Raw genomic sequence first — 15,769 nt, 5'->3', positions numbered from 1 at the left:
AAAAAGTGGGTAATTATTTGATAACAATTTGCAAAGAAAATGATAAAAGGGTATATTTAAAAAATCGTTTAAATGTCTTATTTATGGAACATATATGTTTTACACAAACAAAAATTAAAATTCGATCATACATAACATATTAATAAGATGGTGATAGAGTGTATTTCTATTAAATCTTTGTGTCAAAAGATTATATGACAATATTACATTTATTTTTTCCTGTCAAATTTCAGCTCAATTTTTTTTATTTTTTAATTCAATAAAATACATAATTTTATTAACCTAATTATCACCAGTGTATGTTTTAATTAAAATAATTAAGATTAATTTAAATTAATCAGGGTAATTAAAAGTTAAAACCAAATACATTATTTGTTTTTGGTATAATTCAACCAGTATTTTTCTTAGTTAAAGACTTAAGTTAGGTTGAACCAATACACTTATTTAACTAAAGTAATTAATATTATTTTAAATTCATTGGAATAATTACAAGTAATGTATTAATATATTGTATTTTTTTAATTCAACCAGTATATTGTGTGCAAATGTGTACACACACTTCAGATAGGAAGAATAATTTATTTTAATTACCATGTAACATTATTGTTAATAGATTTTAATATCTCTTTCAAATTTTTTTTGTTAATTATTAGTTTTTCTTGTGCATTTTTTCAAGATATTTTGACATTAACAATTTTAATAAAAATATAGTCAATATATGAATGATTGAGAAAAGCATTTTTATGAGTTTTAATGAATTTACTTGTTGAGAAAAGATGTCTTATATATCACAACAATACAAATTATTAAGAAAAATTATCTTATCATCGTAACCTTTGTTGATGAGAAAGAATGTTTTTCATAGCGATAATGGTCATTAAGACCTGGAAATGTAGCAACAACTTTAATGAAGGTCCAACAATGGACATGGTTTAGAGGAACATTGACACTAGGCCTATGAATGAGAGGAGGCCGAATAGTTTTCATTTATCTTTTTTATAAGATGTTATCTAGAAAGAATTTATTTGGAAGTGAAAAAAGAAAAATTAATAAAATCACAAAGGACTATTGATAAGTTTGTTGGTGAAAATGTAAGTTCTTACAAAAATTTAAATGAATCAAATGAAAATTTGAATTGTAAAAACCATGTAAGTGAGGCTAAAAGCAATGAAGTTAATATTTTTAGTCCTAAAAAACATTATATTTTTTAATTTTATTTTAGGTCCTAAAAACCTGTTCATTTTTTATTTATTTTAGTATATGATGACATTATTATTTTTTGTTTGACATTTTTTGTCATAATCATTTACTAATATAGCACAAAGACTATGCAAAATGTTTGATTACATGACGCAATGATATTATTGTTAGTCACATTAATAACGTTACTAATGATATGACTAAAATAAAAAATGAAATTTTATAGAGATTAGATTAAAAGAAATAAATTTTAAAGTACTAAAAAAATATTTTATAAGATCAAAAGATTTTTTTTAAGCCTATAATTTTCTAGTTTTTTTTAATCATCAAATAATATTTCACCTAATAAAATTAATCATCTACTCATTTTAAGAAAAACAGTTTTCAAATAAGATGTTTGCTCACAGTTGTACTTTTAGTCAAATCTGTTACTGCAAAATTTTTGTCGGTTGATATAACATTTTCTTTTAAGATGTCAGCATTGGATTGACGGCATGTGTTTTCCAAAATAAGGAGCAATTCTTTAAGTGTTACAGACACAAAACAAGGTTCACTCTTCAAATTGCTTTGGCGAGACTTTTAAAATTATTACTGAACCAAAATAATAATTAAGCTGATGAGAAGTAAGAATTGTGATGACAATAGTTGACATCAATTTATCAACAGCATGTGACTAAAGAGCCTTACCTAATCCCTCATCACTAAAATCTCACTGAAGTTTAGTCCTGGAACACATTGGACTTAAACTTGTGGTGACGTGTGTTTAGTGAACTTATCACAAGATAAACTAGTTTGACTTCTGTAAAAAAATAAAAATAAAAACAAGTTTAACTTCAATGGTTACAGCATATTAGATGAAGTTACTGTATTTTATTTTACATTTTAACAACAATAATATTGCAGTGTAATAATTCCTTCTCTTTCTTTTTAAATTACGTGTTACAAGTGGATCCTTATAGACTATTTTTACTCCATTGTATTGACTTTTACTTACTGTTAATGAGCTATCAGTTTAATGACAATGAACTGTCACCAATTGTAAAGTAATTATAGTTATGAACTGTAGTTGGTTAGTAACTATCACAGTTGAGAATTAATTATAGTAGACTTTCTCTATATAAAGAGATAACACTATTTCTTGTAATTTTGTCTAATTTTTTTTAGATCAATAATAAACACTATTTTATTATGATATGGAGTCTATCTTAAATCTATTAAATAGGTCATTCATAATATTATTCATACATTAAATCCAAAAGTATTGAACATGATGAATGTATTAGAAAAAGTTAAAGTCTCACGTCAACTAGAGATAATATAAAGATAAAATTTATTGAGAGACAATCCTCAATCTATGAGTTAGCTTTTACAATTAAGTTAGACTCAAATTTACTTTCTAAGAATCCTAAATACAACATTTTTTTTCAAGGCATTAGTAAGAACTATGAATTAAAAACTCATTAGTCAACACCACTAGAAACCCTCGCGTAAATGATGAATTTATTTAACATATCTTCTCATAAAGCTAGGTTTGAAAGCAAGCTTTTGTTGGAGAGTGACTTGAAATAAAGGCATGAATGAAAGGATATTGCATTCACACGTTGTTGGAGATGTTAGATTTCGCATCTCTTAAATTGTGGTGTAACTTCTATTTCCAAGACAAGTTGAAACAGGTTCATAATATCATTGGAAAATAGAAGAAAACTTCATAAAGGGACAAGTGTGTGAATGATGTCTGATTTGTTTCTAGTAGGTGATGATTTTTAAGAAATTTATTCAAGCATGCAAACATGGAAAAAAAGAGTTTCGCTTGCTCTTGTCGTCTAATGGCAGCGTGAAAACTAGACATTAAGATGGTCCCATGATTCATTGCATCATCTTTACATATTTTCTCATAACATAATGATGGTTAAGACTTCAATTAAAAGAGATAAGAAGTTCCACCAGATAAACAAAATAAAAAAAAAGAACTTAGCAATTGTTTGTTCACGGGTCTTTCAGTGGCATTATTATATAAAGTTTGTTAAATGGATTTTGAGAAGGGATTAGTTTTGGCATTGGATGATGAAAACAGCCAAGAAAAAAAAAAAGAGGAGAGGGATAACTTCATGACAAATTCAACATTAGGAAAAAAAAAGAATATGTGATTTCTTTTTCAGAAAAAGAGTTGTCCACTTTCGCTTTTGCTTGATCATGTCAGTCCTTAGGTTATATATATATATATATATATATATATATTAGTATAGTTTATCAGGGGTCGTATTTAAGGTATAATAACTTTGTATTATTTAGAACTTTTTATTAATTAATTAAGAAATATAAGTCATTATTACTTATATTAATTGTTAGTAGTCTTGTTAGATTTTAAACGGGAACATTGATCGAGTTCAATTAAACCAAAAAAATAATAAATAAAAAAACCAAAAATAAAATAAATAAATTTGAATTACTTAATTAAGAAATACAAATCATAACTGCTGTTGTTTTTGTTGGATTTTATATCGAGTTGAATTAAATAAAAAAATAAAAAAGTTGTTTTCATCTTTACAGGTTGGCTGATGCGAGTTCCAGGTAGTCTCGTGTATTTTAAGCTGTAGGGACACCAGCTTATATAGTTATTTGTGGAATCTCGTAAAATTAGAATGACATTTGTCTACTATATTTAAACTATTCCTTATGATTTAAGAATCTATACAGTTGGTAAGTTGTGATCCAAGACCTTTATACATGAAATATGGACTTTATAAAATAATCATATGATATGACGCTCACTGAAAAAATTATATGACTTCATTATACTTTTGATTAATCAAATGTGGCTAATGTGTAATTTTAATTCATCGATAATTTTTTCCAGCCATCAAATTCTCTAATTTTCCTATTTGTAAAATTACATCTCTCTATTACTCCACTGTTCAATTACTACAATACTATTTAATCCATTTAAAAACGTCATTTCATACTTGTAATCTCTAGTGAGTTCATTAAGATTTTAAATCAGTAAAGTATCATGTCACATATAAAGTATTATTTGTTACCCACATATTGGCAATTAGACAGTGACATGAATGGAGAGATTTGTTATGGAAAAAAAAATTTAAGAGATCGAAATTATTAGGGTCAAAAGTCACCTTATTGACCTTTGATATACCTACTTCTTAGCCTTCATGCAATTCAGTTGCTTTGAGTGGCTAAAGAATGATACATTATACATAAAATACAGATAAAACATTAAAAACAAAAGGACGACACATAAAAAGTTAGGTACTTGAGTAATTGTTACTTCCATTATTATGACCCACATTTACTTGTGTAGTTGACTCAGTTTAATTAAGTTTAACAAAAGAATGTTTAAATTGAAATACCGTAACTGAAGTGAGAGGGCCAACTGTAAGAACATAATTAAATTTGGAGTCATAGTAAGTGCACCTGCTTCCTCGTACTGTTCTTTAGGGATTCCAGAACAAGAAGACCCAACACTGTCCACCTCCTCTTGGGTGGGATGTCTTTTTCATATTTTCATATCACAATGACTAAGATGGTTACTTTCTTCTGGTACTGTGATGATGCAGGTCCGACAATGAAGGATAACTCATAAGGAGGTGAGGTCAATTATGAAACCAACAACTTTGAGGTGGGCCCGCACGAATGTTAAAGTTAAAACTCACATTTAAGACACCCCCCTTCCACGAGGAGAAAAAAACCTAGATTCCGACATAATTTCTGTACGAAAAACTGAAATTTTTGTTTCTAAAATGTTATGCTTGTCATAATTTTTTTAAGAGAATCTAATCACACAATTAGTTCTTTAAAAATTCAATTTGTCACTAATTAAGTTTCCTAAATGTCTAAAACGTCACAATCAATTTGTTGCAGCAATTCAATTATTGCATGGGTGGTGGGCTGGTTGGTGCATGATCAGTCCTTGTAAACTGATCCCAAGCCAAAACCCCTGTGAAATTTCCACAAGATTTTCCAAAACTTTCCGAATATGCGTTGAGATCACACGCAAGGATAAGTTGAGTATTTCCAAATACCAAGTGTATTAGGAGGGGGGATGGAGAGAAAAGACTTCAACAATCCGCGCAAAAAAAACCAACGCAGCAGGGCCACATTCACATGTATTAAAAACGACATCACATTGACACAAGCATTCCAATGCAAATGGATCCAAGCCTGAAACCTGACAATATTGCAATTTTCTCTAAATCAGTTTATGGAATGATTTTCTATCCAGAAGGGGATACATTGCAACTTTGGGAGATTGAAAATCAGTTACATGTTTTTGAAACAAAAGTAATGCAATGAGGCTAAGCATTCAAATAGAAACGAACAGTAGATTTCCAAACCACTATGACCACTGTGAAAGTAACCCCAAACCAGGTGTTTTTATTGCATCTTGATACTTGATACACCATATTGTGCATGTTCTGTTGCACAGCATCTAATGAACTACAAACTACATTAAATTACAAAACACAAAGGGAGACTAGACTAGGAAGAAAAACAACCCCATAAATAGAGGTTAAAAAACAGATTGCTTGAAAACACAGAAAGGAAAAAAATGATCAATATGTACAAAAGTTAAATTTCCCTTCCCTAACTTTGTAGTACAATGAACCATCAAGGCATGATGGATCAGCCAATAATTTTTTTGCAAGCATTATGCATGAAACTATGCTAGCATACATAGTGATAAAGGAAGAAACAAAAACACCTATTAATTGCATATGCCATGCAACATAAATTGAAATCGCACAAATTCTAATTCTAAGGATCATGGTCGTGAGGTGCAGCAGAGGCTGATGATGATGGAAGAATCAATATAGGTAATCCATTATGTACAAATTCAGTGTAAGGGGAAACATGCTCTGGCTTATAGTCCCATATATGTCCTGTCAAGTCCACTTGCTGAACATTACCTAAAGCAAGATAACTAAAACTGTTAATCAGAAGAAAACATAAATTATTGACTTCGAAGCATAGATATTTAGACTTAAAATGGTTTCACTGTCCTATAAGAAACGCATATATCAAGTACTCTCTCTTATAGTAAACACCTAGCTAGAACTAGGAGTAATCTTCTAGCTGAAGTTAGTTGCTTCTTTGGACTATAAAATATTATATACTAGCATCCACCAAACTGAAAATGGGAGTTTAGTGGGGTATGCTGTAGCAACTAATCAAACTTAATAATCACAAAGTTACAACCACCTATCAGCATCTTAGAGCCAAGAGATCAACAATAGAACAGACACTAACATACCTTTTGCAAACTTTAACGCGGAGCAGATGATGGCCAGTGATTCTATTGGCATAAGATTACTGGCTGCATTCACATCAACTAGTTGTGGAGCCTGGGACAAGAGTTTAGACAAAAATTTGGCAGTTGCAATCCCACCACGATTTTTGCTGAACAAATAGGAAAACATGTCACTTGATTGTATGTGCAACATTACATTAAAACAGAACATTAAGTATAAATCTTGACCTTATATTAATTTTCACCAGCTTAACCTTCTCTTTTATTAGACTTTGAAGCTCTTGAAAACCGTAAGAACCCAATCCAATGCCTGCAATGTCAAGTACTTCGATTGGGGTGCTAAAAAATTTTCCCAATGCTTCAGCTACTTGACTATATAAGAAAACCCACTCAAAATACAAATGGAGAGATGAATTTAGTGATGAAATGAGATTTTATTGTTATACACAAACCTGCCAAGGTAATTGTCAGCAATAGAAAGAGACTTTAATGGTCCTTTGAAATTAGAAAGGATATGTAGGAGATTATTCACTCCAACACAGGACAGATCACAGTTCTCTAATTTCAAACAAGTTATGTGAGGACACGTTTCAGATGCTCCAACAAAATAGGGAATTAAATTCCTGTAAGATTGATGACACACAATTAGAGACTACTCTAATTTCATATCTTCAAACTATACCTAGAAATGGAAATACAATTGACCTGATTCCTTCATCTTCAATTGAATTGCCACTGATGTCCAGCTCCTCCAAGTTAGGCACATGTTGAAGAGCATATCTAAGACTTTCTACATCATCTTTTCCTAAATTGTTTTCCCTATAAGAATATAAAAAGATTACTTCACCAAACACTGATGACAATGAAAATATAAATGCAACAAGCTTATCAAAACTGTTTTACATTAGTTCACCCTAACACACTGCACCAAGTTGTATCAAAAGAAAAAGATAATTTTATCAGAGAAACTACCTCATTCCTTTTTTGTACACAGTCTATTATTAACCACGGCCAATTAAAGGGTTCTCACATTACACATAAAAATATAAGTATATAACTATATTTAGTACGGTGCTACCTCAGATTGAGTACACGCAACAGTTTCAAGGACTTTCCATTTCCAAAAGACATATGTGAACCACTCAAAAATCTTCTGTTAAAGTCAGAAAGCCATCCTGCTATCTTGAAGCATGTGCATAGAACTTTTGTCAGCTTACAATAACAACAACAAAATACAGAATGCATATGCAGATGAAAAACTTACTCTATTCTCAGAAAGATCAAGGACAGATATGCCAGATGAAAGATTGAGAAGAGTCACAAAAAGATCTTTGGCAAAAGTCCGTCCATGTTGGTTGTCAGATAATTTTAATGAGCACAAGGACCTAGTGGCAGCAGTAGCATAGGGCAAATACTCAACAGAAAGAAAAGCTATTATCTAGTTATATATGTCCCAGTGAAATACAGCAAACAGCATAACAAATCATCATGCAAACAGTTGCAAATGATTAAAATGGTACTCTTGAAGAGATTAGGGAACTTGGAGGATTTGTAAAATTGCTCTAGTGAATTGCACTCATCATGCTTAGGATTTATATGTACATATTAACGAATTAAATACAATGTGACGTTTACAAGAATAATAAATATGAAAGCACCTAATACTAAGATTCCAAAGATATTTGAAACTAGTTGTTAATTCTACTATGTAAATTCCAACACAACTTTGTAATGCAAAAACATAGTAGGGGATTGACTAAAGTATTCAATCTAATGTTATCACAAGATGATCGCTTTTCAAGAAGTTAGTCAATTTCTTCAATATCTCTGAAATAATCATATTATCTTGTAATATTACATTCAAGTGGAAGATATACATCTGAGATTTCCTTCTCTGCCACCAAATGCTAGCCAAAGGGGAAAACATGGAGAAAAAGTTATAAATAGAATTCCTTGAGAAAAAGAAGATGTGTCAGCTCTCAGCAGTTGTTTAGTTTTAGTTATATTAAAATCAAATTAAGTCTTTGAAGCAGTTCTGATTACTCAGAGAATAAAACTACAAAGTGTGAATAAAATTGCCAACAAGAAAACAAAAATATAAAAAGGTGAATTTACGCTCATGTACCTTCCCGAAGACAAAAATGACATGAGTCCACTAGGTAAAGAAACTGCACATGGTTCAAGAAAACTTGTGGCGATGATTGACAAATGTTGGATCCCATGTTTTTGTACTCTCTCTATGACTAAAGAACCAAATATTGCATTAATAAAATCTGTTGAGAGTGTGCAGTGAACAAATTCCAGAGACGTTAACATTCTACAATGTTGAGCAAGAAGTTTGCATAATCCATCAATCTGAGAAAACCATCAACAAGGTCATAAAGGTGCATTTTACTCTTGGACAAACTATTGATATAATCAATCATATAAGCAAAGTAAAATATATTTTAACACACTGATCTGGAAGGTGCTTCACCATGTATGAAACTTAACCATTCTCCTATTTGCTCAAAAGGTGCTGAATACTTTTATTTATAAATCATATCAGCCCATTGAGAGAAAAACATATATTAGAGCTAAATATATTTCTTTCTACTAGTTAGTCACCATCAATAGCAACTATGCAACAAAGGGGTATGGTATCTCACATTTACTTCAATCAGTATATAATATATATATGACAACCCAAGTAATTCAAGTAACTTGAACATGCCTAACCTAAGTTACTTAACCATAGACACATGGCCCAAAATGCTTATGCCCAAGATACTAGTATCATGCTACACAAGCCTTAAGTACATATTGTTTTAGCTCATTTTAGCACAATCACAAGATGAGCAAAACTTGAAAAAAATACAATTAGGTAAAGATTTGGAAAGATATAATATGTACATACAAGTACAAAATTGCAAATTCTTTAATATAGATTATACATATCTATAGGAGGAAGGAAGCTTACTTGTTCCTTGGATCGGATACATCTTAGTACCAGACTCTGTAGCTTGCATTCCCTCAACAAAACCTGCAAGTCAAAGTATAAGACATATGACTGTTACTAACAGAACTTAAACTGAAAATTTGTCAATTATAAGAGTGGCCAATGAATAAATTACATTAAGTTATGAATCTTATAATATATAAAGAGTAAATAGTGTTTGCACTAATATTGTAAAGGATTTTTTTACATTGTTATCTAATCATAAACCGTCATGTATGGTAAGTTTGTAAACTTTTACAACAACTACCTTAAGGGTCCGTTTGGTTTACAGGAATGAAAGAGGTGTGAAAGTGAATTGAGATGAAAAGAAGTGAAATATTTGAATTAAAGTAGAGCGTAGAGATATGAGACCCACACCAATTTTGAAACATTCATCTCAAATGCACCCAAGTGTAATTAAACCAAACACTACCTAAAAGTCATACAAACGGTGATTGTTGATTGATTGATGATGTAATTGTTTTTTACACTGACAATGCATAGCAGTTATATTCATACAAGCACTAGTAACTGTTAACACTTGTTGTAATCTTGCAAAAGCAACATAGTTGACCAGATGAAAATATAATGACCATAACTCCAAAAAGATAAAAACCAAATGAACTCTGGAATTAATCAAGGAGTCGTTCACGATATTCTATAAAACACAACTTACACTAGTTTCTGCAGTACATAGAACATTTTGCAGCATCAGACAACTGCATCAAAACAAATGATATAAGGTGCAAAATAATTGGTCAAGATAAAATGCAGAAATATATAACATATTTACTAGCATGGTTATAGTCATCACTCATCACACATTGTTACTATAGACAAAAGACAACATTAAACACTGAACTAATGAAAACAGTGGTCAAAAGCAGTTCATCTGGTCATCTAGGCTGGGCAGAAAACAGACACATCTTGTAATTTCCAAGATCTATATTCCTAGCCACATCTGTTTTGGACTAAAACTACTGACTTCCCCCTTTATCTCCAGTTAGATATAAAATCATTCATGACCCCTCATTGAATATCTTGTGCTTATAGGAGAGCTGATATGCGACATAGTATTAAAGACTTAGGAGTTTGATCATCACTGCCCAAAGGTAGGGTGGACTTTTGTAACCCAAAAGGCTCCTGTGTGAGTGGGTGTAAGATTCAAATCATTACGAGCCTTCGCATAACAATTAATGCTTTAGGAGAGTTAGTCTATGGCATCTCCATTTATTCTCTAATATTAGCCGCTGAGACTTGCTTAGCCTCTTGACTTGCATTTGGTTGGATTTGGATGTGTACATTGTTATATTTCTAGTCAAAGTGGATTATATTATGCTTTTAAAGTATTGCCATGACTTAATTTGCATTTAAATCATAATTGGGTCATCAATTGTCATTATGAGTAATTTTAGTTTTTCTCTTAATATACACATCACTACAATGATTTGACCATACTGCCTCACCACATCAAAGTGATGCAGTTTGGGGGTTTAGCCACCACAACCTACTTATCTCCTCATGACTACACTGATGGAAAACACAGCTTAATTAGTGAGCTGAATCTGAAACTGATAATGAAAGCAAGATGAAACTAACTATTCAACACTTAAGTTCCACCATTAGAAAAATAAGTATTTTATTATATCCCAGAACAGAAAAATGAAATCCATGGATCTGTCCTTTATTATTTAAAGGCAACCCTAACATATCATTTCCATATAAATTATGACACTATAAATTTTGCATCTCACCTCACATGGCTGCCAAATTGTAGGCAATGGTAAGACAATTTTGAATGGTCACAACTTGAATGGCTTGTATTCCCCACAAAGCCAATATATTTCAGTATGCTGTCTGAAAAGAAGAGGGTTAAAGTAAAGAAAATTCAATAAATTGTCCATAACAAACTAAAAGAATGGAAAGGGAGAGAGAAGTGGGTTGTGCAGCCAAATAATAAGATTATTTATGCAGAAAGTTGAGGACACCTTAAATATACAGACATTATATTGAGATTGATGAAAAAGCAAATACTTTGCAACTCGGTTTTTCTCAAAAGCTCTACTGGAGGAGGTGTTTAGTGTGTTTGAAAACAGTTAGGCACTGCTGGATATGGATCTCCAACGCAACTAATAGTTGCTTTTGCGTTGAGTTTGATGCGACTTATTTAGATGTGGATCCCGGATGGGGAACCAAATACACATGTCATAGAAAATATTTAAAGCATCAAAGTTTACAGCTTTATGCAAAAAGGACGATCAAGAAATTCACGAAACTTCCAATCATCCATATTACTCATTCATTATTTGTCAAGCCAACAGCATCCTGAACCGCCTTATATGTCAGTCTCAGAGATAATCTACACGCTTAAAAGTAAAAGCAATACTAACATTTCATTCTCACACGTCACAATCACATCTCTTCATGAATAAAAAGAACATCGGCAACAGCGTCATTGGAGAAGCAAAATTAAACCATTCCATGACAACTTTCAAAAGTAAACATACTTCCACCAAAGCTAGAAGTGGAAGGCAACTTCAGACATAAATTTTCAATTAAAATAAATACATAAAAAGCAAATAATCATAGTACCTGAAATCTGTATGTCACCAATATATCCACTAAACGATGGAATTAGTGCTACCTCAGCCGCTTCATCTAAACAACTGTCATTTCAAGTAAATTTAGAACGAAACCAACATTAACTGATAAGCACAACACTTAAGTTATAGTTCATATATTAAATATACTCTTGCAAATGAATTTCCCAATAGTGTTGCTCCCAATCCGTTGGCTGAATCTGCTTAACGCGATCAGGCCAGCGTAGCAGAAACAACCTCTGCCAAGCTGAACTTAAATTCCAATCCCTGAAACAATATTTTCCATAAGCAACAAATAAAATGCAATTTATTTACAGAAAGCTAGGGAGGAGTAAGAAATTGTGCGCAAGTGCAACCAACCAACCAACCAACCTTGCGCGTTTTCTCTTCTTCGTGGAGTCGTCGCGAGAAAACCCTTCCTCGTCGAATGGTCTGTTTCAACGCAAAGTAGAAAACGGTTACTTAGAAGTGAAAATAGAGAGCGTTTGAAATTTGAATTGGTGGAGTGAGGGAAGGTATACAGGTGGTGGCGGTGGAATGTGCGGAGTGCGAAAGGGGGCAAACGCGTGATTAAGGTGTGGAGTAAGTGAGAAGGAAGGTCGTAGATAGAAGGAAGATCATCGCTTGGACGGAGAAATTGTTGTGCGAGAGCGTCGATGCACAGAGATATTAGAGACGGAGGAGCCTCCGCCATCGTGCCCCACCACACAACAACAATTACACAACGCTTTATCCTTTATCTCCCTCGTTTTTTCTTTTATATTATGTTCAATAAATTAAACTAGACCTTCATCATAATTATATATATATTGCCTAAATTAATTTATTAAAATTAGTTATACCTAATTTTAAAATAAGTAATTACAAAGGATAATTGAAAGAACTATCGTAAGCAACATGTTAGTTTAAATATGGATACGAAAAGGGTTACTTTTAACACCAATTTTTTTCTAATCACACCCGTTCAAATTTATTGTATTTTTTTAACAGTATTCTAGTTAATTATTCCATCATTGTTCTAGAATTTTATTTCTAAAATGATAAAATCAATTATTCTAAATTTCCTTTCGATTTACTATCTTCCATCTTTCATAGACATGTAAATCGACCTTGTAAAGATGGAATGTTGACCTTACTTGATACCTCAAGGTCATTTGATCAACTTTACTTTTTTTTATCCCTCAATATTAATTGTTAGATTTATGTAGAATGTTAGTGGGACGATCAACATAATAACTACGGCTTGGGATGATTCCCACAGCCAATTAGAATCAATTCTTTCAAAGTTGAGGTTCATTGGTCAGTTGTTGACTCATGTTTGGTTGTATGAGTATATATAACAGCCTACCACATACAACGTAATTGTTAGGAGAAGAAAGAACCAAAAGGGTCAAAAGGAAAGTCAACAAACCTCACCGCTTCAAGGATTTTGTATAACTGTGAAGAAGAATGATGAGCTGGCAAAAGATTAGTGATCACCAAGATTAACTGTGTCAACCATTTTTCTTTCTATTAGGAATTATTCCCTTGGTTCCCTGAATTTGCATTCTACTAAGGCAAGTAGAGCCAAATTTCGTTAGAGATATGTTAGAGCATTGCTTATATAAGAATTAATGTTGTATTCTAATGGACAAACAGAAAATTAATACAAGTTTCTTTTCTTACCTTTCTCTCTTTTGGAGGTTCCTAGCCCTCAAAACTAGATTGTTCTTTCCCCTTGTTCTTGTGTTCATAACAGTAATGGTCTAAAAGTTTTTTTTTCTTCCAAAAATACCACTATATAATGGCACCTCACTCCTTAATTAGGTATGAATCTAACCTCATTTTTTTTATTCATTTTTACCAGTAACTATCACGGGATCTCACCTCTTTGTTTTGCCAAGTCAAGCTTCACCTGTCGAAAATTTCTCTGAATTGTGTTTTTATTCACTTCCAATTCTCCCATCTAACATATGTAAAAAGATATCATATATATATATATATATATATATATATATATATATATATATATATATATATATAGTTTAAGAAAAGGAAGGAATGAAGTTAGAAAAAAAAAGTTTTACAAAAAGTAACCCCCATGACACGATAATTAAACGTCTTGGTCTTGGGTCCGGTAAAAGAAAAAAACTAGAGATTTTGAAAGTAAGACACAGATGCTAGGTGATAAAATGTATAGAATGATGTTAAGTAAATTCTCATAAGTTCCCATTCTTTTAATGTATATTAATGCATTGAGGTTGCAATTCAAAGCATAACAATGTAAATAACTATAATTATAATAAGAAGTAATGTATACTACATTTTTGTTTACACACACATACTGATTGTTGAACACATCACGATCACATACAATGTATGGGCAATTATATCCCCCATCTGTATTCGGGAGTCACACTCCAAATACTCATGCTGTAAATTAAAGTAAGTAGTATAATTATTATATTAGATGTTGGAGTCCATGGCCATTATGGTGCTGAGGTTCATAGGGCTCATAAGGTTGCTGGTTCCCTTGAAGATCCCATCCACAATGAAATCAAGCGCACGTTGGCTTGGATGGAAAGCATCCCAAAATGCATAAGCATCCCGGTTTGAGCACAGACTCGACAAAGGGTTACACGGGCCCAGCCCATTGTATGGGCCTTGTCCACAACATGCCATCTTAGATGTAACAAAACCTGCATTAATTCTCAACAATAATTGTGTTGAAGATAAATAAGCACTCATAAAAGAAAAAAAGGGTATTCAGAAATAATAAAGTGAAAGCAAATGAATTAAATGATGTTGAAGTACTGACCATATTTTAGAGGGTTGGTGATGAAGTTCATGTTCATTAGGAAGGCATTGACAGAAACAAAAATATGTCAGCACCAAGTTGGGAGTTTAGATCTTTGGTCATGTTATCGAGCAAAGGGTTGAAAATTTGTGTGGCTTGTTGTAACACGGGTACACACTCCCCATTTGTGCTCCTCATAGCAAGCTGGGAAGGAACACACCCTAATGGACCAGTTCCTGTCACCAGCACCCGTCGAGCCCCCAACTCATACAACCTCTACATTAATTAGTACCAATTCAATAAACTCTTACCAGATCCTAAGGCTTGGTATTTTAATAACTTCATTCAAAAGAAATTGATAGTACGTCTTTACAAACAATTATGATAGTTAAAAAATCCTTTTTTGCGTTAGGATCATTGATTTTATCTAAAGAAAGTTACTGTCATTATAAGTATTTGAAGTTTATATTAACAGAATGATGCATTATGCATTGATAAAGAAATTATCGTTAACACATTCTACATCGTGTAATTAATATAACACTACCGTATATAAAGGCAGCCCTTTAAACTTGCAAGTACCATGCATATAATAATATAAACAGAAACGTACCAAACATGGATGAGAGGGAAAGAGGGCAAAGTAAGGAAAAATATAAGCAGAAGAGAAGAGTATTCATCACCATAAGAATTTTTCGGTACTCAGAGAGAAGTCAGGGACTGTGAATTGGCGAGACCTCGGAGTAATAGGAGCCAGCCAAGAAATAGTTGTTAACAAAGTCGTTACCACCCAAAGTCATTAGCACCAGAGCTTCATTCACAACCTTCTTCGCCCGTTTAGCCCCTACAACTGCACTTAACCGTTCCTGGTACTGCTCAAACATTCTGATGATGCCAACCTGTATGGTTTGAATACATTTAAAAGAAGGGATGGTGCTAAAAACTCACGGAAT

At 32.2% G+C, this 15,769-nt stretch overlaps 1 protein-coding gene and 1 pseudogene across 1 annotated transcript; both read right to left on the bottom strand.

Annotated features, from left to right (window-relative positions):
- Window positions 1-5,569: 5,569 nt before the first annotated feature.
- On the bottom strand, window positions 5,570-12,813 carry LOC100817679 (protein NLRC3). The gene is made up of 15 exons (XM_006604464.4): window positions 12,562-12,813; window positions 12,413-12,472; window positions 12,191-12,307; window positions 12,033-12,106; window positions 11,195-11,297; window positions 10,117-10,159; window positions 9,423-9,485; window positions 8,589-8,818; window positions 7,728-7,848; window positions 7,542-7,645; window positions 7,169-7,282; window positions 6,916-7,086; window positions 6,692-6,835; window positions 6,467-6,612; window positions 5,570-6,122 (listed from the first exon to the last, which is right to left on the bottom strand). Exons 1-15 carry the CDS (start codon window positions 12,732-12,734, stop codon window positions 5,971-5,973), a joined length of 1,815 nt encoding a protein of 604 aa, XP_006604527.1. The 5' UTR covers window positions 12,735-12,813; the 3' UTR covers window positions 5,570-5,970.
- Window positions 12,814-14,377: 1,564 nt separating this feature from the next.
- On the bottom strand, window positions 14,378-15,769 carry LOC106797237 (GDSL esterase/lipase At4g28780-like; annotated as a pseudogene).

Source organism: Glycine max, chromosome 19 (assembly GCF_000004515.6).
Source record: "Glycine max cultivar Williams 82 chromosome 19, Glycine_max_v4.0, whole genome shotgun sequence".
Classification (NCBI taxonomy): Eukaryota; Viridiplantae; Streptophyta; class Magnoliopsida; order Fabales; family Fabaceae; genus Glycine; species Glycine max.
This window is presented reverse-complemented; position numbering and strand designations above follow the sequence as displayed.